The 21,347-nt window shown below is 41.5% G+C and overlaps 3 protein-coding genes across 3 annotated transcripts in view; 1 reads left to right on the forward strand and 2 right to left on the reverse strand.

Moving 5' to 3' along the window:
- The window catches only part of LOC134746941 (uncharacterized), a 28,302-nt gene extending 25,892 nt beyond the window's left edge, over window positions 1-2,410 (forward strand). The window contains exon 26 of the mRNA XM_063681513.1: window positions 488-2,410. Within this exon, the coding sequence (XP_063537583.1) occupies window positions 488-641 (154 nt within the window). The 3' untranslated portion in view covers window positions 642-2,410. The remainder of the gene's footprint in view (window positions 1-487) is intronic.
- A 7,211-nt stretch (window positions 2,411-9,621) lies between these two features.
- LOC134746942 (uncharacterized) lies at window positions 9,622-14,797 on the reverse strand. Its single transcript, XM_063681514.1, has 2 exons — window positions 13,367-14,797; window positions 9,622-13,275 (listed from the first exon to the last, which is right to left on the reverse strand). The coding sequence occupies exons 1-2, from the start codon at window positions 14,795-14,797 to the stop codon at window positions 9,622-9,624; spliced, it is 5,085 nt and encodes a 1,694-aa protein (XP_063537584.1).
- Window positions 14,798-16,578: 1,781 nt separating this feature from the next.
- On the reverse strand, window positions 16,579-19,537 carry LOC134746943 (uncharacterized). The gene is made up of 2 exons (XM_063681515.1): window positions 17,648-19,537; window positions 16,579-16,779 (listed from the first exon to the last, which is right to left on the reverse strand). Exons 1-2 carry the CDS (start codon window positions 19,535-19,537, stop codon window positions 16,579-16,581), a joined length of 2,091 nt encoding a protein of 696 aa, XP_063537585.1.
- Window positions 19,538-21,347: the final 1,810 nt, after the last annotated feature.

Here is a 21,347-nt window from a genome sequence, read left to right on the forward strand (position 1 = left end):
TATTATAAACAGTGATGATTAACTCCTCGGAACCCAGGTATTTATACACGGTGGCTAAGAAATAATTGCATTCCCGATGCCAGGGAGGTTTTGGGATTATACTGAGCAACTTTTAATACGGGACCAACCCCGAAATCGCGAAAAAAAATTTGGCCGTTTCATACATTTTGGCCGGTCCATTTTCTATAGGAGGGTAAAAAAAAATGCGATTTCGTGGTCGGTCTCATATAGTAAAAGCTGCTCAGTATAATCCCAAAACCACCCTGACATCGGGAATGCACTTATTATTTAGCCACCCTGTATATATTAATGTTATATACACTATACAAACTTGCACGTTACGTCACTGTCAATATGAAGAGTTAGTCATTTCTTTACTTCGAATTACAGTTACAATTCCCCAAAGTTAACTTTATTTATCTGTTTACGCCGCCCCGACTCGATGAATGCTTAATAAGACATTAATAGACGTTAATGAATCTTCCAGCCGCAACGTGACGCTGGAGTCGGTCCTGGGCGCCGGCGCGCTGCGCGTGCGCCGCGCGCGCGTGACGTCACGCCGCGTGCCCGGCCGCACGCTCGCGCTCGGCGCTCCCAACGACGCCGCGTGCGCCGCGCTCGGCGCCGAGCACCAAGACTAAACCTGCGACTGACGACTGACGTGAATCGCAATCGAGGTGATATCACTCCACCTCCCGGGTCGTACACGTACACTACTATACTAGCTCTACGAGAATAGGTGCGCCTGATGGTGCCGCGATGACGTGCAAGTGGCGTGAGTTGCAGTCGTATGTGGCGTCACTAGCTCCGGGCGCTCGTAATGAAGTGGCCTTCTATCTTCTATCTACTCGCGGAACATCGCAGCTGGAGTGTGGTCCGCGTGCCCGCCGGCGCCGCGCTCGGCTCTCGGCGCGCGCGGCGTACAGTGTTCGCGACCTCCATGTATAATGCACTAAATCTTGCATCACGAGGCGCCATTCATTTATTACGTAACACGATTTTTGCCAGTTATTAACTCCGTCCCCTATGTAAGAAAACATAGAATACAAAACCCCATCCCTCCTGTATTACGTTAAAATCTAAAGTAAAAAAAAAATATTTTTTGTTTAAAAAAAAATATTTTTGAAGTGTACGATTATAAGTAAGTAAAAAAAAAATACACGCTCCCCCCCCCCTAAATCGTCTTACGTAATTAATGAATTTCGCGTGACTGATATGACAATCAGTCGTAGTTGGCGTCCGAACCCGTCCCGGGCCAACTTACTCTAAATCATATAAGAATAAATCAACCGAACTGACAATATTTATAATATAATCGCGTTTCTCTAAACCAGCAATTAATAGCTGTTGCTGGATGGTGTCACTCACGCATTTCTCGGTTCCATTTCTGTCTTGTTACTCTTGTTAGGCGCTTCATGTTGTTGTTAGGTGCTACCTCTCTACTCTCTCTAGAAACCTGCGTCGGTGACGCCATCTAGCAATATACTAAACAAACTTTCCAATTCGGAGGAACATGATTTATTAGATATTGTCAATTCTCTCTAAAATAATTTAAACCAAAGCTTATGTTATGTTATGCTTTAAGTGTAAATTTATTGAGTTCTAAATTGAGCAGCTTTATTAACTATCGAAAAAAATTCAAAGACTATTGATCGATCTGAAAATTTACTTTTGAACAAACCTAGGGGTCTAGCCAAAATGACAATCGTACATCTATAAACGCGCCAAACGAAAAAAAAAATACTTATCCAGATAACAGATGCTGATTACTGATGCTGCACAATTACGTGATTATTTCCATTCATTAATAGGCATTCATTACAATAGTGTAGTTTCGTTTGGTGTTTTCTATCGACCGATTGTTATCTTGCCTAGACCCCTGATATCCTGGCCTGGATAGATAAAATAATTGGCGTGTTCAAGCAGTTTATAGGATTAAGTTTTAAACGATTTTTTTTTTCAAATTATAAGATCCCAATCGCCAAATTACCTGTGGCACTAATAGGTATTTTTATAGTGGCTGCTGATGGATAATGGATGAATTAAATATTACTTTTAAATGGTTAAAAAACGCTTATAACAATACAAAACTACATTCTAATAAGTCTTACTGTGCACCCACACACTATCATAACATTATATACTCGTACTTTACCTTTATATGTTGTTTGTGTAGTTTAACTTGTTTTTAATGTTCTGAGATGTATTTTTCAGGGCAAATTCCTAATGTGATCGCAGGTGCCCCTTTATTATGTGTAAGTCTTCGTCTGTTTATAGTCTACAATCTACATTATTTTCTAATTGTATACTTTTTACTAAATCTTGTATTTTATTCGAGTCTCAAATTATTTTTAAGTTTACTGAATGTTGTTGTAAGCTCTCTATTTAAAAATAGAATCAATAAATACATAATTATATTTCTAATTAAAATGTTGTTTTTTTAATATGTATGTAATATGTATGTAGGTAGTTGATTACCGAAACAATTCTAGTAAAATAATTAGTCAAGTAGTTTCGATTACATAAAGAATATATTGACCAGATTCGATTCCCGGTTATGTATGAGAGTAAAAAAAAAGTTTGTATGTCATTATTATTAAATCTAAAATCGACGCCATGGTTCCTAAGAACAGATTTTGGTATCTCTCATAGTTTCTGACTTGTCCATACTGACCACTGACATTTGGATTGATCAGCCTGTATATATCGTCGTTTAGTACCCACAACACAAGCTTTAATGAGCTTACTGTGGGACTAGAGGACCTGTGTAAAATCGTCCTATAATATTTATTTATTTTATTTGCGCTTTAGGCAGGCACTAATGTCCCGTTACATAATGCGGCGAAGAAACACTAAAGCAGTTCTCCTACAGCTACGAATACCGTAACCAAAGCTGATGGATCTCGGGAGGATCGGTCACAGATGGCGTTAGTAGTCAAGGGTCTAAAATCAATATTACATGTATGATCATGTACGTTGGGTTGTAAAACAGACAAAGTATTTTCGCATTCCTGAAGTAGGATTTTGCCTACAAGCTCAGCACGTACTAAAAGAATGCTACAGCCTACAAATATAGATTTACTGCCATCAGTAGAAACACGAACAATCTGAAACAATTCAACATAACTTAAATATAATCAAAAAACGTATTCTGTAATAAACTAACCCCGAGAACAATAAAACACATAAACTTAATACAATCAACCTGTCCAGAATTCATCGAGGAAACATTTCACATCTGGGGTTGATTGATAACCGAATCAGTTCATAATAGATGGCATTAGTAGTCATATCAATATACTTGAGAAAGACAGACTTTGGGACTTAAAACTGTACATAACATTTCTATTCAAAATACAGCGTGTATTTTGTTTCTGGTAATACAATACAATTGCATAATCTTAGGGAAGTTAAGGGCTCTATGAACACAATTTCATAGGTTTTATGAACAATGTACGACTTTTATTTTCCTTATAAAATAATTCACCAAGCAACTAAACTACTTTTTTAATCTCAAAACATCGCATGTACGACATACATTTGTCCCCATACCATTAGTCATTGAATGTGTCAAAACTGACATAAACGCTATCGAGAACGTAATTTACTTTCGTAATTTAATTTAATTTAAGCTGCCATCTTTGTGAGAGTATCTTTCAGAATCGTTTTGTAGAACTTAAACTGACGTCGCGTTTAAGGTGCTAGTCGGACTCGCCCACCGAGGGTAATGGTCCGAGAGCTGGTGGAAATTTGGAGTAGGTCCTTGAGGCAAGCTGAAAATTTACTTGATGCTTCTCCTATCTTACCCTACCTCAGCACTACAAGTCTGGCTGCAGGGTAGCGGGTCTAAACCAACCTATAAATTTTTAAAGAATTTTTTTTTGGTGCCCAAAAAAGGTTCTTGAGGCAATCTGTAATTTCTACAAGTGAAAATTGAATATCTAAATAGTCATAAAAAAATTATGCCAGACGATTTGGCCGGGTCTTTAACCTTGCCAAACGCGTGCAAAATATTTTTTTTTTTATTCAAAAAAGGTTCTTGAGGCAATCTGTAATTTTTACAGGTTAAAGTTAAGTATCTAAATAGTCATAAAAAAAATAAGCCAGACGATTTGGTCGGGGCCTTCTACCTGCCAGACGATCTAGAAAGTTACGTATGGCACTTACTCGCACGCAAAATTAAGTTTGTTATCCTGTATAAATGTATGCTAATACAAAGTTATTTTTGTAGTGCAGTAAATTAAAGGTAAAAGGTACAAATTAGGATGTACGATGTGATTGTGATTATGAATATTTGTATATTTATGATGAGTATTAGTAGGGATATAGTAAATGTAATATGACCGAATTTATAAGAATGTATTGTAATTTTAATAAATACATGTACAATTTAAATACAGAATAGTAATGTGTTGTAATTATTATAATGTGTGAATTTGTTGTTGTTGTAATGCTTGAATAATACAAATAATACAAATAATAATACAAATATGATGATGATGGTGATTGTTTCATGTACTCATAGGTTATTCAGTGTGTGGGGTAAAAGGGGGCGAGAATTTTATTATTTTTGCGCTACTACGCACGGTTTAGAAGCTAGAGCCATATATATATATTTATTTTTCGTTGTTTTTAAATTTCATTATTTTTGCGCTACGACGCACGGTTTAGCAGTTACAGCCCTATAACGTTTTTTTTTTTTATCATTGTGTTTTTTATATCACTTATGGGTTCCTTGAAAGGGAAAGAAAATTTGATTGTTTTTGTGCTACGACGCACGGTTTTGGAGATACAGCCCTATAAAGTTGTTTTTTTTTCTTTTTGGTAATTTTTTATATTAACTCCTAAAGCTTTCCTAAAGGGGAGGAAAATTTTGATTATTTTTGCGCTACGACGCACGGTTTAGCAGATACAGCCCTAAAACGTTTTTTTGTTGTTTTTTATTATTATTGTGTTTTTTATTTATCACATGGGTTTTTTAAAGGGGAACGAAAATTTTATTTATTTTACGCTACGACGCACGGCTTAGGAGATACAGCCCTATAAAGATATTTCTTTTGTTTTTGTTTTTTTTTTTCAAATATAAATTAAGAATCATATCTAGAGGGGAACGAAAATTTTATTATTTTTGGCGACGCATGGTTTAGGAGATACAGCCCTATAAATGTATTTTTCTTTTTTTTTCTTTTTTGATTTTCATTGTGTTCTTTATTATATATTTCTTTGGGGTTTTTTAAAGGGGAACGAAAATTTGATTTATTTTACGCTACGACGCACGGCTTAGGAGATACAGCCCTATAAAGATATTTCTTTTGTTTTTTTTTTCAAATATAAATTAAGGATCATATCCAGAGGGGAACGAAAATTTTATTATTTTTGGCGACGCATGGTTTAGAAGATACAGCCCTATGAAGATTTTTTTTTTGTTTTTTTTTTTAATATAAATTAAGGGTTACCTAGAGGGAAACGAAAATTTTATTATTTTTCGCTACGACGCATGGTTTAGGAGATACAGCCCTATATATTTTTTTTCTTTTTTTTTTTCTTTTTTGATTTTCATTGTGTTCTTTATTATATTACTTTGGGGTTTTATAAAGGGGAACGAAAATTTTATTATTTTTGCGCTACGACGCATGGTTTAGTAGATACAGCCCTATAAAGATTTTTTTGTCTTTTTGGTTTTTTTTTTTTCAAATATAAATTAAGGGTTACCTAGAGGGGAACGAAAATTTTATTATTTTTGCGCTGTACAGTTAAATAACAAGTTTTTGGAACGATAATCGTTTTTAATCGTTTAATTTATTCGCATGCTTTAGCAGATACAGCCCTATAAAGATTTTGTTTTTTTTTGCGTTTATTTTAAATATAAATTAAGGGTTGCTTACGCGGGAAAGAAAATTTGATTATTTTTGCGCTCCGACTAAAACAAATTTCAGCTGTTTAGCCCGTTCGCATGAACACAGATGCCATGTTTACATTAAAATAAAAAAAAATACTCAATTTCGTATGAAATTCCTTTAAGCGAGGTTTAGACTAGCAATAACTTGCATGCAATTTTCATTACATTGCGGTATCTGATAAACATTTTGAATGCAGTTTACCTTAGTAGTCGGTAATGTAACGTAAATTGCATGCAAGTTCTTGCTAGTCTAAACCTCGCTTTACAGTTCTCTCGAGTTGCTCCGCCCGAAACGTGATACTTTGAAGGCTGTTTTGACGCACATGAGGACGATATTTCATTGCATGTTAAGAAAATTAAACGATTAAAAACGATTATCGTTCCAAAAACTTGTTATTTAACTGTACAGCGAATAAAATAATTTAAATAACTTATAGTGACGTCACAAAGTTTGTGACTCCCTCACAACATGTCACATTTTCTTGACCCCCTCCCCCCCTAAACGTGTGATGTAATTAATTTTATTTCATTTATTCATTTATTTCAATCAACTTAGGATCATAATACATTACATTATAACATTACATAAAATTATTATATTACAGTTAAGATTAAAATTAAAATTAAATTAGACTAAAATTATATTAAACCCCTAAAATAATTAATTAATTATTTAATAAATTATTTATTATTTAATTATATTATATGATATATGAAAGATGAAAAAAAAATCATGAACACAGCCATGCACGCCATGTTTACATTAAAATAAAATAAAAATATTTCCCGGCCTAGGCCTTCGTCATAACTAATGAACTACCCATGTATCTACAATAGAGATACAGCTGGACATATTGTCGCTAATTTCATATGTACTATGCCCACACCCTATTCATACCCATAATTATCATAAATATATACTCACAATCACATCGTACATCCAAATTTGTACTTTTCCATCTTTAATTTTCTGCACTACAAAATTAACTTTGTATTAGCATACATTTATACAGGATAACAAACTTAATTTTGCGTGCGAGTAAGTGCCATACGTAACTTTCTAGATCGTCTGGCAGGTAGAAGGCCCCGACCAAATCGTCTGGCTTATTTTTTTTATGACTATTTAGATACTTAACTTTAACCTGTAAAAATATCAGATTGCCTCAAGAACCTTTTTTGAATTTTTTGAAAAAATATTTTGCACGCGTCTGGCAAGGTTAAAGACCCGGCCAAATCGTCTGGCATAATTTTTTTATGACTATTTAGATATTCAATTTTCACTTGTAGAAATTACAGATTGCCTCAAGAACCTTTTTTGGGCACCAAAAAAAAAATTCTTTAAAAATTTATAGGTTGGTTTAGACCCGCTACCCTGCAGCCAGACTTGTAGTGCTGAGGTAGGGTAAGATAGGAGAAGCATCAGGCAAATTTTCAGTTTGCCTCAAGGACCTACTCCAAATTTCCACCAGCTCTCCGTCTATAACGTACTTTTAAGTATTTGTTGATACATCATCTGTGAAGATTTCGTGAAGATTTCAACTGTCTTATCACGGTTCATAAGATGCAACCTGGAGACAGACAGACGGAAAGCGGAGTCTCCCGAACCCTAAAAATACTCGCAGTATGGCGAACTAATTTAAGTTACCCTGTGTTACCGGTAGATGGCACTACTCAATAGTGACAAGCTTTAGATAAATGGCGCTATTAAAATTTTCCTCAGAATCATGTGGCGATTTCGCAATTACAGTGGTTAGGTAAGGTTCGGAGTTAGGTTAGGTTCTGAGTTAGGTTAGGTTCTGAGTTAGGTTAGGTTCTGAGTTAGGTTAGGTTCTGAGTTAGGTTAGGTTCTGAGTTAGGTTAGGTTCTGAGTTAGGTTAGGTTCTGAGTTAGGTTAGGTTCTGAGTTAGGTTAGGTTCTGAGTTAGGTTAGGTTCTGAGTTAGGTTAGGTTCTGAGTTAGGTTAGGTTCTGAGTTAGGTTAGGTTCTGAGTTAGGTTAGGTTCTGAGTTAGGTTAGGTTCTGAGTTAGGTTAGGTTCTGAGTTAGGTTAGGTTCTGAGTTAGGTTAGGTTCTGAGTTAGGTTAGGTTCTGAGTTAGGTTAGGTTCTGAGTTAGGTTAGGTTCTGAGTTAGGTTAGGTTCTGAGTTAGGTTAGGTTCTGAGTTAGGTTAGGTTCTGAGTTAGGTTAGGTTCTGAGTTAGGTTAGGTTCTGAGTTAGGTTAGGTTCTGAGTTAGGTTAGGTTCTGAGTTAGGTTAGGTTCTGAGTTAGGTTAGGTTCTGAGTTAGGTTAGGTTCTGAGTTAGGTTAGGTTCTGAGTTAGGTTAGGTTCTGAGTTAGGTTAGGTTCTGAGTTAGGTTAGGTTCTGAGTTAGGTTAGGTTTTGAGTTAGGTTAGGTTTTTTTTTTTTTTTTTATACAGTGCTCCTCCAACATGATCGGAGACTTTGCCTAGCTAGTTTTTCATTCATACCAGTTCTCGCTTGTATACCTCTCGTACTAGCATACTTCATACTTGATCTTTCTTTCATTCATCTCTTTCGTTCCTTATGTGGGTAGTCCCACCTATCAGCTTATTACTTATTACTTACTATTCGGGAAAAATAAGGAAACACAGGGTTTGAACTTTATTCATGAGTGCTCACTGCATGGGTAGCGCTTTTTATACAATTTCTTATTACATGTTTATATTTAATATTATTATCTATGTTACATTTTTCATATATTCGCTATTGTATTACTATCTTAAATCTAATATACATATTGTGCGTTTCTTATGACACGAGTTTGGCTCTCTCTTTTGATTATTCCTACTGGGTTTTTTATGTTTTTCTTAAATATATTTACTATATTTTAAAAACATATATTTCTATCTAGTTTTATTTCTTTTTAAGACTCTTCTCACAATTTTTAAGCAGAACTCTATAAATTGGTCCATTTCCGCACTAGCCATAGCCCGCTCCTGTGGAACATAGGTTATGACTGGGTCCTACGCGGGGCCACTATGCCGGGAGTCAGCGTCACCTGCTACGCTGACGATACCCTGGTGTCGGCTCGCGGTAGGACCCACAGAGAGGCTGCCCACGTAGCTACAGCAGGGGTAGCATACGTGGTCCACAGAATACGGGCACTGGGCCTAGAGGTGGCTTTACACAAATCGGAAGTCCTGGTCTTTCATGGGCCTCGCAACAAACCACCACATGGCTCAGAAATCACTGTAGGGGGAAAAAAAAAAAAAAAAAAGGTTAGGTTAGGTTAGGTTAGGTTTTTTTTTTTTTTTACAGTGCTCCTCCAACATGATCGGAGACTTTGCCTAGCTAGTTTTTCATTCATACCAGTTCTCGCTTGTATACCTCTCGTACTAGCATACTTCATACTTGATCTTTCTTTCATTCATCTCTTTCGTTCCTTATGTGGGTAGTCCCACCTATCAGCTTATTACTTATTACTTACTATTCGGGAAAAATAAGGAAACACAGGGTTTGAACTTTATTCATGAGTGCTCACTGCATGGGTAGCGCTTTTTATACAATTTCTTATTACATGCTTATATTTAATATTATTATCTATGTTACATTTTTCATATATTCGCTATTGTATTATTATCTTAAATCTAATATACATATTGTGCGTTTCTTATGACACGAGTTTGGCTCTCTCTTTTGATTATTCCTACTGGGTTTTTTATGTTTTTCTTAAATATATTTTATCATATTTTAAAAACATATATTTCTATCTAGTTTTATTTCTTTTTACGACTCTTCTCACAATTTTTAAGCAGAACTCTATAAATTGGTCCATTTCCGCACTAGCCATTATGTTGTGTAGTTTGTCGGCAGTTATACTAATTTTAATTTTTTGCTCCATATCAAAGCGCTCACTATCATGAACTGGACACTCAAATATTATATGTGGCACCGTTTCTTGCGTATTGTTGTCACAGACGCACGATGGACTCTCCTTGCACTTGAAGCGGTTTAAATACTCAGAGAATCCACCGTGTCCCGTCATCAACTGCGTCTTTAGGTTGTTTGGCTCTGATTTCCTTGTCACCCTATAAGCCGCCACTGCATCTGGGAAGAATAATTTCGTGATGGAAGCCGTTTCGCCAGACTTATACCTCCGATTCCATTCGTCAAGCGTCGACATGCGAATGCTACGCTTGACGAATGAAACCGGGCATTGGTCATAGTCCGGCTTTCGTTTGGAGCCTACTGCTGCTCCTTTCGCCAACTCGTCTGCCCGCTCGTTGCCTTCTAACCCTGCGTGAGCTTTAATCCAGTGTAGGGTGACTACCTTACCCTGGAGAGACATAGCTTTTAAATTCTCTCTGGCCTCTACAGCGAGGGGGTGAAGGCAACTGTGGTTTTGTATTGTTTGAAGGGCTGCCATAGAGTCGCTGTAGACTCCACACGATTTCTCGGCATACTTCTTTGCTTCCCTAGTGGCCCTGCACAGGGCAAGGAGCTCCGCCTGGTAAACCGTACAGTATCTCGATAGAGCAAGCTTGTGGGCTTTGGTTTCGGTTTCTCCCTTCCAAATAGAAAGTGAGGCTCCAACCCCGCCCTCAAGCCTGCTGCCATCGGTAAATATTCGCACATCGAACTCACTGTTCGAGTTCACATCGTCTTGGTTCACCAGGCGAACCACCCTCAATTCTTCGCAATCCGCAGGATGAGGCATTTCAGTTGCGGATGCCATTTGTTCCACCTCTCTATCTCCAGGCCACAGGGCAGGCAGAGACTCTCCCTTCTTGGCTTCGTACAACGAAGCCGCCTCTCGGACTCGGAGGTCAAGAGGGAGCATCCCCGCCAGAACCAGCGCCGAGTTGAGGGACACGGTGCGGTATGCCTTGCATATCTTCTGCGCCATTCCGCGTTGCACCACTGCCAACTGCTTTTGGACACCCAATTTGTTTGCAGCATGCGCCCAAACACTAGCGGCATACAGTATGATGGGCTCTACGGTTGCCACATATATTATTTTTACGACTTCAGGATGGAGCCCCCAGTCTGTCTTGGCAGCCCTAGATAGCTGTTTATAGACTGCTATCGCTTTCCTGCAGACATTCGAAACATGGCTGTTAAAAGTCAGCTTGTCGTCGATGGTTACACCAAGTAATTTCATCTCTTTTACCATGGCGATGCTGGTTCCGCCCATACTCAGTCGAGGGGTGTCATACTTGAGCCTCCGTGTAATTACCATTGCATTAGTTTTATGCGGTGCGAATCGAAGCTTATTACTGACACCCCACTCCCGAGCATGGTCGAGAGCAGCGTTTGCGCGCGTTTCAATTTCCAGAGCGGTATTCCCATCAACGACAAGTACGACATCGTCTGCGAATGCCTGGCAGTAGTCGCCCCTTTGCCCGTAACTTTTAAGTAGTGGGTCCAAGAGCAAGTTCCACAGAATGGGGCCCGCTATCGATCCCTGTACGCATCCCTTGGTGGTGTCCAGACTGTATTGCTCTCCCGCGTATCTAACTGTTACTCTTCGGTCTGTGAGGTAGCTATCGATTACGCGTCTCAGTTCAACTGGGCAATTCTCTTCCGCCAACCGGGACCTGATAGCCGGCCACCAAGCACCATCGAAGGACCCCTCTATGTCCAGTGATATTAGTGTTACGATCTTTTTAGAGTCTAATTTCTTTCGTATGTATTTCATTAGGGCATAAAGGGAGTCCTCGGTGCTGCGCTGTGGCATGAACCCGTATTGGCGATCACTCATTTGGGGCAGCAAGTAAAACTTTAGCCTGTTCACCACCATCTTCTCAAACACTTTACCCATGATCGGAAGCAGTCCTATTGGCCTGTACGATTTGGGCGTTGTATAGTCTCCTCTACCAGGCTTTCGGAGGACCACCACCGTTGCGGTTTTCCAAGCCCTAGGGAAGTATCCTCGGCTTAAACATTTATTAAGCAGTGCTAGGAACGTCTCTGGGTCCGTTTCTATGGCGTGAAGGCAAATATCAGAGGTAAAGCCGTCCTCCCCTGGGGCTTTCTTTGGGTTGAAGGAGTCGTACGCACGTTTCAGTTCCGCCATTGTGAACGAGGGTTCGCAAGTGTTATCTTGCTCCCCGTCGTTCACAATGTCGGCTCTCTCCCTCACTTGACGATGGTAGTCATTGTCGCTAGTGGTACAGTCCTTGGGGTAGAAAGTTTCCGCTAGCAGGCGCACTGAACTCTTCGCATCGAGCACTACTCCATCCTTCTCTAGCGGTGAGTCCTCTTCCCTGCGTGCGGTTCTTCCAATTACCCGGTAGATGCCCTCCCAGACCCCTTCTCTGCTTTGTTTATGGCAGAAGTCCTTCCAACTGTCCACTTGCGCTTTTGCCGCTGCCCTTTCATACTCTTCTTTGTATTGTACGTACTCTTCTACTACTTTTGACCTCCGGACTGGGGCAGCACACCCTATCCTGCGCTTCCTGGTAGCGACCCCTTTTTTCATTTTGGCGAGTTCCTCGGACCACCACGGCAATGTAAGTTGTTGTTTGACTTTCTTTTTAGGCATAGACGATATACAGGCTTCTTCTATTGCAGCGTTAAATTCTGTTACTACTTTTTCTATTTTTATATTGTTGTTTAAGCTTTCTATTTCTGATTTTACTATTTTGTGATCTTGCAGCAATTTTCTGAATTTTCCATAAAACTCAGACCAATTGGCTTTCTTAGTGTTGAATTTCCTTGTTGTCCTTTGTACCGTTATGCCAACCAGTTTTGTCAGCTTGACTTTAAATATAATGCCGTTGTGGTCCGAGCTTGTCAGCCCCTGATCAACTCTCCAGTCGTCTACCAGGTCCAGTATGTCAATGGAGCAGGCCGTTACATCAACATAGCTTGTGTAGTGTTTGCCGCCTCTCACGGTGTCGAATGTTGGAGTATCCCCTCTATTGAGTATGTTCAGGCCAAGCTCATCCAGTGTAGTGGCCAGCTGTTCCCCTCTGCCATCGACTACAGGGCTACCCCACCAGGTGCTTTTCGCATTAAAGTCTCCTCCTATTATCCACCTCTGCGGTTTTAGTTCTTTTGCGACTTTCTCAAGTTGCTCAAGGTGGGGTTCCATGGGTTGGTCTGGTTCAAGATACAGGGAAACGAGTACGACTTCCCAGGCACTGGTTTGGATGCTCACTGCTACAACATTGTCGGTGGTGAGTTTCGGGTATTGTGTTACCTTAATGTCGTCGTCAAAGACGGCGATCGCAGCCTTTACTGTTCCCTCCCCCGTGCCAGTGCCCTGGAAGATTCGTACTCCCTTGTAGCTTCTTGTCACTTTTGCCCCTCCTACATAGGGCTCTTGGAGAAGCGCGACAGCGATACCTCGCTGCTTCGCCTCTGCATAGAGCTCCTCAGTGGCAAGTTTCTTTCGCTGCAGGTTAGCTTGTGCAAGCTGGTAAAGTATTGGATTGCCAGGGGCGCCTTTAGCAATATGCCACGCTCGACCTTGCTATTTCGTCCCATCTTTTGCGTGTTTGGCAAGCCAGACTGAACGCGTTGTGCTCTGTGTCTTCCAATTCGGCCTTTTCACAGTTTTGACACTTCGGAGGGACTCTCGCGAGCCAGTCAGCACACTCGGAGCGTAGGTGGGGACCACCGCAGTGGCTGCATAAGTCCGCTGCTGCAGTGCAGTATCGCTTGCCGTGGCCGAAGCCCAGGCAGCGAGTGCACTGCACCAATGGCGTCTGGTCTTCCACCCTTACGCGTTGGAGGTCCAAATGGACGGTTCCCACCCCCGTCGCCCTCTGCCATATTATGGGAGAGACACAGGCCACAACGTGACAAGTATGTGGGTTTCGGGTCCTCCTTCTGTATTTAATTTCCACCCTGTTCTCTTCATCCTCGAGGTCGCGGAAAATTCCCTTGTTCTGGTTCCTTAGAGCCCTCACTATATCCTCGTCGGAGTTTATAGTGAGGACACTCCTAAGGACCAGAAGGGGGTCCTTATTCTTCGCGTCCTCGACGACGAGATTAGTTCCCTCTTTCGCTAGCCTTTCTTTAATCTTTTCCCTTTCCTCCCTAGTTGCCAACCCCATTATGATTTTCCTATCTTTTGCTTTCCGTACCCTTTCCACCTTGATCCACCCGTCCTTGGCGTCCACCGCTTTCCTTATCTTGCCGAGGACCTCGTCTCCCGTTTCGGTTTCGTCCGTCGAGGTTACGACCACCGAGTGCAGAGTACCTCTCCTGGAGGTTGGTCCTGCACCCTGCGCCGTGTTTGGGGCCGCCGCCGCTACGCTTGCGTACGTCGCGGTCGTCGCCACCCTCTCTAGGGTTTCCCGCTGGGTCTCCATCGAGGCCTTCAGCTCGTCCATTTTTGCTGTGTTTTCCTCTAGCAACAAGGTATTTCGTTGTATGAGAGTTTTAATCTCTCGAGCTTCTTCTTCATTCGTCCATCTCCTTTCGTCTACCTCTCTTTCTCTCGTTGTGTTTGGACGCCGGTTTTGCTCCTCATCCAGCGTGAAGGTTGTGTCTGAAGCAGTTGCTCCAGGCACCACCCTCCCGGAACTCTCTTTTCTATCCTGTTCTGTTTTTAAGTCCTTTGCCAATTCCTTCACTATATTATACATTTGTTCAATTACTTCCTGGACGGTGGCTTTTATTTCCCTTTTAATATTCCCTGACAACTTCATTTGGGCCTTTGCTTTCTCAAGCAGAGCCCTGGCCTCCGCTACTCTCCGCTGCGGGCCTTTTTCCACCGAGTTTGGGATAGCTTGTCTTGTTTGGGGTGGAACTCCTGCAGGCCCAGCCTGCGATGTTGTTGGGATGACTGTGGGGATCAAAGTCTGAGTAACATCCCCGCTAGCCGCTTCCCATTTGTCAATGCTCCTTCTGACACTTTTGTTCGGGCTCTTAGCCGTGTCTTTTGACGGAGATTTGGTGGCCTTTTTGACCGGTGTTCTAAATCCTATCATTGTTGGAGGTTTTGCTGGGTCAGTCAATAAGGACCGACTTTCAGTCGGTTACCCTATTGTATATATGTTTATTTATCACCCCTGTAAAGAGGGGGTGCTGTCTAAAGCGCGAAGAAAATATTGAAAATATTAGAAATATTGAAAGTTGTTGTGTCTTAATGTAGAGTCGCAGCTCTACTGTCGGCTTTCTACTGCTAAATAAGGCTACTAGAGTCTCTGACTCTATATTTAGTCTTAAAACTACTTAAAATCTAGTTTATATTTTTGAACTCTACGTAGAGCCAAAATTCCAAACCCAAAAGATAGCTCTCTCCGAGACCTTTCCAACGGTACCAAACACGACCGGACCAGTCCAACGGGTTTCCGAGCAGTGGCGGTTCAAAATTTTCGGTATCGGTCCCCAAAACCGGTATCGGATTGGGTATCTGTCCGTAACTCGGGAACCCTTCGGCCCATTCCACCGTGCTTGGGCTCGTTTTTCTCGTCTCGGTAAGCCCTATCCTTTGAGTCACCCTTCAGGACTGAAAATTTTATTGACTTTATGAATCCCTGAAAGTCCTGAAGGAGTCCTGAAAGGTGAGTCTCCACGTAGAGGGCCCCGCGCTGGTATGAGACTTGAAAACCGCAGCTCTCCACGACCTACCGTTAGGAAGATATGGCTGTTTAGATTTTTCCAAGATGGCGGCGAGAACTGTCAAAGTCGAACTTTGACCGCCCGTATCTTCGCTTCCGGGGGTCGTAGAAAGCCTGGATTTTGGCTAGGGCTACTAAGCTAGACTTATTCTAGCGTCTGGGACCACTTTCAGATCTCCAAAATTTTCAGGAATTTTCAGTCCAAAATTGTCTTGAAAACTCCTGAAAACCGTTGGGGACGGTTGTTTGGCCTCGTGTGTTCTCTGCAAAGAAAACCGCGTGTCTCTAGCACCCTCGGTTGCCAAGTTATCGTTAGTTGAAAATAGGCAAGATGGCCGCCGAACTGTCAATGTCAATGTTTGAAGACCTATAACTTGGGAACCGTTGGTCGGAGGAGGTTCGGGTTTTCTCTCCTACTATTGGCCTTATCTCCTCTATTCTTTAAAAGTGGTCTCAGTCCTTAAAAATAATTATTGAGATATTCACCCAAAACCGGTAAATATCGGTTCTTGGTAAAAAAGTTATGCCTAGGGTGAAAATCCGAGATCTGTACGTCAAACGGTACCCGAGAAAAACCTATTTGAAATTTGGTATCGAAAAAATAAAATGGCGGAAAAACCGGTATCTGCTGAATTTACACGCTACGGGGTCCGGGTTTTCGGTTTCCCAAGGTGGTATTACTATTCTAAACCTGATTTTATGAAGAAAAAACAATATTTTTTATTAATTTGGAATTTAAGGCCAAAAATGAGTTAAAATTCGATAACTCCGGTACCGCTTGACATAAAAATACACAAAAAATTGCAAAATTAAGATAAAATATACACCTACAATAGACAATAATAATACAGACACGTACAATACAAATATTTTATGCAGACTTAATTTTTCTAAAAATATATTTAAACTAAATTTTTTATGTGAAATATTGTCCAAAAATTTTCCAAACTTTGTAGAACTCTTCTTCTTGTAAGCGCGCAACAGGATCTAATGCGAAAAGTATATCGTCTGCCTGAAGATTTTTCACTATTGCACTTCAAAGTTTTAATTTTGAAAAGTTAATGTCTTGAAAACGGACTGTCCAAAAATTCCAAAAAAGGTACCGTACGTGTCCTGGAGATGTGTTCCTTCTTGCTGCGTCGTCAGAATCAGCCGAACACCGCTGGATCTTCGACCACGCCGCCACGTGGTTTTTGTTTTTTTGGCTTTTGTGCTCCAACGGTGTGTCGCCCGGAGGCGAGCGGGGTGTCAAATTGTGGGGCTCGTTGAGGCGCTTCCGGCGATGTATCGCAAGTAGCGATACCGATGTCCTGTGAGGCTGTAGACGGCTGTTTGAAGGTGTTTAACCTCTAAAAACGTGGTTTATTGCACTTTGCGGTTTTCACTGAGCACTGCCGTACACTCACTGTAATTCAATAGATCGGCCGCACTATTCCGCACACACTGACGTTTATTTTGTCCCGATCGGGTAAGAATTGCCACGTTCACGAATTTTTAACTGCGGAGGTCGGCGGAAAAGATGTTGCTACGACGCAGGGTGGCACGTGACTGGGTTAGGTTAGGTTAGGTTAGGTTAGGTTAGGTTAGGTTAGGTTAGGTTAGTTTTTTTTTTTTTTTTTTTTTTTTTTTTTTTTTTTTTTTTTTTTTTTTTTTTTTTTTTTTTTTTTTTTTTTTTTTTTTTTTTTTACAGTGCTCCTCCAACATGATCGGAGACTTTGCCTAGCTAGTTTTTCATTCATACCAGTTCTCGCTTGTATACCTCTCGTACTAGCATACTTCATACTTGATCTTTCTTTCATTCATCTCTTTCGTTCCTTATGTGGGTAGTCCCACCTATCAGCTTATTACTTATTACTTACTATTCGGGAAAAATAAGGAAACACAGGGTTTGAACTTTATTCATGAGTGCTCACTGCATGGGTAGCGCTTTTTATACAATTTCTTATTACATGCTTATATTTAATATTATTATCTATGTTACATTTTTCATATATTCGCTATTGTATTATTATCTTAAATCTAATATACATATTGTGCGTTTCTTATGACACGAGTTTGGCTCTCTCTTTTGATTATTCCTACTGGGTTTTTTATGTTTTTCTTAAATATATTTTATCATATTTTAAAAACATATATTTCTATCTAGTTTTATTTCTTTTTACGACTCTTCTCACAATTTTTAAGCAGAACTATAAATTGGTCCATTTCCGCACTAGCCATTATGTTGTGTAGTTTGTCGGCAGTTATACTAATTTTAATTTTTTGCTCCATATCAAAGCGCTCACTATCATGAACTGGACACTCAAATATTATATGTGGCACCGTTTCTTGCGTATTGTTGTCACAGACGCACGATGGACTCTCCTTGCACTTGAAGCGGTTTAAATACTCAGAGAATCCACCGTGTCCCGTCATCAACTGCGTCTTTAGGTTGTTTGGCTCTGATTTCCTTGTCACCCTATAAGCCGCCACTGCATCTGGGAAGAATAACTTCGTGATGGAAGCCGTTTCGCCAGACTTATACCTCCGATTCCATTCGTCAAGCGTCGACATGCGAATGCTACGCTTGACGAATGAAACCGGGCATTGGTCATAGTCCGGCTTTCGTTTGGAGCCTACTGCTGCTCCTTTCGCCAACTCGTCTGCCCGCTCGTTGCCTTCTAACCCTGCGTGAGCTTTAATCCAGTGTAGGGTGACTACCTTACCCTGGAGAGACATAGCTTTTAAATTCTCTCTGGCCTCTACAGCGAGGGGGTGAAGGCAACTGTGGTTTTGTATTGTTTGAAGGGCCGCCATAGAGTCGCTGTAGACTCCATACGATTTCTCGGCATACTTCTTTGCTTCCCTAGTGGCCCTGCACAGGGCAAGGAGCTCCGCCTGGTAAACCGTACAGTATCTCGATAGAGCAAGCTTGTGGGCTTTGGTTTCGGTTTCTCCCTTCCAAATAGAAAGTGAGGCTCCAACCCCGCCCTCAAGCCTGCTGCCATCGGTAAATATTCGCACATCGAACTCACTGTTCGAGTTCACATCGTCTTGGTTCACCAGGCGAACCACCCTCAATTCTTCGCGATCCGCAGGATGAGGCATTTCAGTTGCGGATGCCATTTGTTCCACCTCTCTATCTCCAGGCCACAGGGCAGGCAGAGACTCTCCCTTCTTGGCTTCGTAAAACGAAGCCGCCTCTCGGACTCGGAGGTCAAGAGGGAGCATCCCCGCCAGAACCAGCGCCGAGTTGAGGGACACGGTGCGGTATGCCTTGCATATCTTCTGCGCCATTCCGCGTTGCACCACTGCCAACTGCTTTTGGACACCCAATTTGTTTGCAGCGTGCGCCCAAACACTAGCGGCATACAGTATGATGGGCTCTACGGTTGCCACATATATTATTTTTACGACTTCAGGATGGAGCCCCCAGTCTGTCTTGGCAGCCCTAGATAGCTGTTTATAGACTGCTATCGCTTTCCTGCAGACATTCGAAACATGGCTGTTAAAAGTCAGCTTGTCGTCGATGGTTACACCAAGTAATTTCATCTCTTTTACCATGGCGATGCTGGTTCCGCCCATACTCAGTCGAGGGGTGTCATACTTGAGCCTCCGTGTAATTACCATTGCATTAGTTTTATGCGGTGCGAATCGAAGCTTATTACTGACACCCCACTCCCGAGCATGGTCGAGAGCAGCGTTTGCGCGCGTTTCAATTTCCAGAGCGGTATTCCCATCAACGACAAGTACGACATCGTCTGCGAATGCCTGGCAGTAGTCGCCCCTTTGCCCGTAACTTTTAAGTAGTGGGTCCAAGAGCAAGTTCCACAGAATGGGGCCCGCTATCGATCCCTGTACGCATCCCTTGGTGGTGTCCAGACTGTATTGCTCTCCCGCGTATCTAACTGTTACTCTTCGGTCTGTGAGGTAGCTATCGATTACGCGTCTCAGTTCAACTGGGCAATTCTCTTCCGCCAACCGGGACCTGATAGCCGGCCACCAAGCACCATCGAAGGCCCCCTCTATGTCCAGTGATATTAGTGTTACGATCTTTTTAGAGTCTAATTTCTTTCGTATGTATTTCATTAGGGCATAAAGGGAGTCCTCGGTGCTGCGCTGTGGCATGTGGGTTAGGTTTTTTTTTTTTTTTTTTTTTTTTTTTTTTTTTTTTTTTTTTTTTTTTTCAGTGCTCCTCCAACATGATCGGAGACTTTGCCTAGCTAGTTTTTCATTCATACCAGTTCTCGCTTGTATACCTCTCGTACTAGCATACTTCATACTTGATCTTTCTTTCATTCATCTCTTTCGTTCCTTATGTGGGTAGTCCCACCTATCAGCTTATTACTTATTACTTACTATTCGGGAAAAATAAGGAAACACAGGGTTTGAACTTTATTCATGAGTGCTCACTGCATGGGTAGCGCTTTTTATACAATTTCTTATTACATGCTTATATTTAATATTAATATCTATGTTACATTTTTCATATATTCGCTATTGTATTATTATCTTAAATCTAATATACATATTGTGCGTTTCTTATGACACGAGTTTTGCTCTCTCTTTTGATTATTCCTACTGGGTTTTTTATGTTTTTCTTAAATATATTTACTATATTTTAAAAACATATATTTCTATCTAGTTTTATTTCTTTTTACGACTCTTCTCACAATTTTTAAGCAGAACTCTATAAATTGGTCCATTTCCGCACTAGCCATTATGTTGTGTAGTTTGTCGGCAGTTATACTAATTTTAATTTTTTGCTCCATATCAAAGCGCTCACTATCATGAACTGGACACTCAAATATTATATGTGGCACCGTTTCTTGCGTATTGTTGTCACAGACGCACGATGGACTCTCCTTGCACTTGAAGCGGTTTAAATACTCAGAGAATCCACCGTGTCCCGTCATCAACTGCGTCTTTAGGTTGTTTGGCTCTGATTTCCTTGTCACCCTATAAGCCGCCACTGCATCTGGGAAGAATAACTTCGTGATGGAAGCCGTTTCGCCAGACTTATACCTCCGATTCCATTCGTCAAGCGTCGACATGCGAATGCTACGCTTGACGAATGAAACCGGGCATTGGTCATAGTCCGGCTTTCGTTTGGAGCCTACTGCTGCTCCTTTCGCCAACTCGTCTGCCCGCTCGTTGCCTTCTAACCCTGCGTGAGCTTTAATCCAGTGTAGGGTGACTACCTTACCCTGGAGAGACATAGCTTTTAAATTCTCTCTGGCCTCTACAGCGAGGGGGTGAAGGCAACTGTGGTTTTGTATTGTTTGAAGGGCTGCCATAGAGTCGCTGTAGACTCCATACGATTTCTCGGCATACTTCTTTGCTTCCCTAGTGGCCCTGCACAGGGCAAGGAGCTCCGCCTGGTAAACCGTACAGTATCTCGATAGAGCAAGCTTGTGGGCTTTGGTTTCGGTTTCTCCCTTCCAAATAGAAAGTGAGGCTCCAACCCCGCCCTCAAGCCTGCTGCCATCGGTAAATATTCGCACATCGAACTCACTGTTCGAGTTCACATCGTCTTGGTTCACCAGGCGAACCACCCTCAATTCTTCGCGATCCGCAGGATGAGGCATTTCAGTTGCGGATGCCATTTGTTCCACCTCTCTATCTCCAGGCCACAGGGCAGGCAGAGACTCTCCCTTCTTGGCTTCGTACAACGAAGCCGCCTCTCGGACTCGGAGGTCAAGAGGGAGCATCCCCGCCAGAACCAGCGCCGAGTTGAGGGACACGGTGCGGTATGCCTTGCATATCTTCTGCGCCATTCCGCGTTGCACCACTGCCAACTGCTTTTGGACACCCAATTTGTTTGCAGCATGCGCCCAAACACTAGCGGCATACAGTATGATGGGCTCTACGGTTGCCACATATATTATTTTTACGACTTCAGGATGGAGCCCCCAGTCTGTCTTGGCAGCCCTAGATA

Source organism: Cydia strobilella, chromosome 13 (genome assembly GCF_947568885.1).
Source record: "Cydia strobilella chromosome 13, ilCydStro3.1, whole genome shotgun sequence".
Taxonomy (NCBI): Eukaryota; Metazoa; Arthropoda; class Insecta; order Lepidoptera; family Tortricidae; genus Cydia; species Cydia strobilella.

What these genes read in the sequence shown, in the direction of transcription:
- LOC134746942 (XM_063681514.1), bottom strand. Translation starts at nt 14,797, where the DNA reads ATGATAGGATTTAGAACACCGGTCAAAAAGGCCACCAAATCTCCGTCA. An exon ending in AGCACAACGCGTTCAGTCTG is followed by an intron (nt 13,276 to 13,366) that starts GCTTGCCAAACA and finishes ATACTTTACCAG; the next exon opens with CTTGCACAAGCTAACCTGCA.
- LOC134746943 (XM_063681515.1), bottom strand. Translation starts at nt 19,537, where the DNA reads ATGCCACAGCGCAGCACCGAGGACTCCCTTTATGCCCTAATGAAATAC. An exon ending in ACAAACTACACAACATAATG is followed by an intron (nt 16,780 to 17,647) that starts GCTAGTGCGGAA and finishes CCACGTTTTTAG; the next exon opens with AGGTTAAACACCTTCAAACA.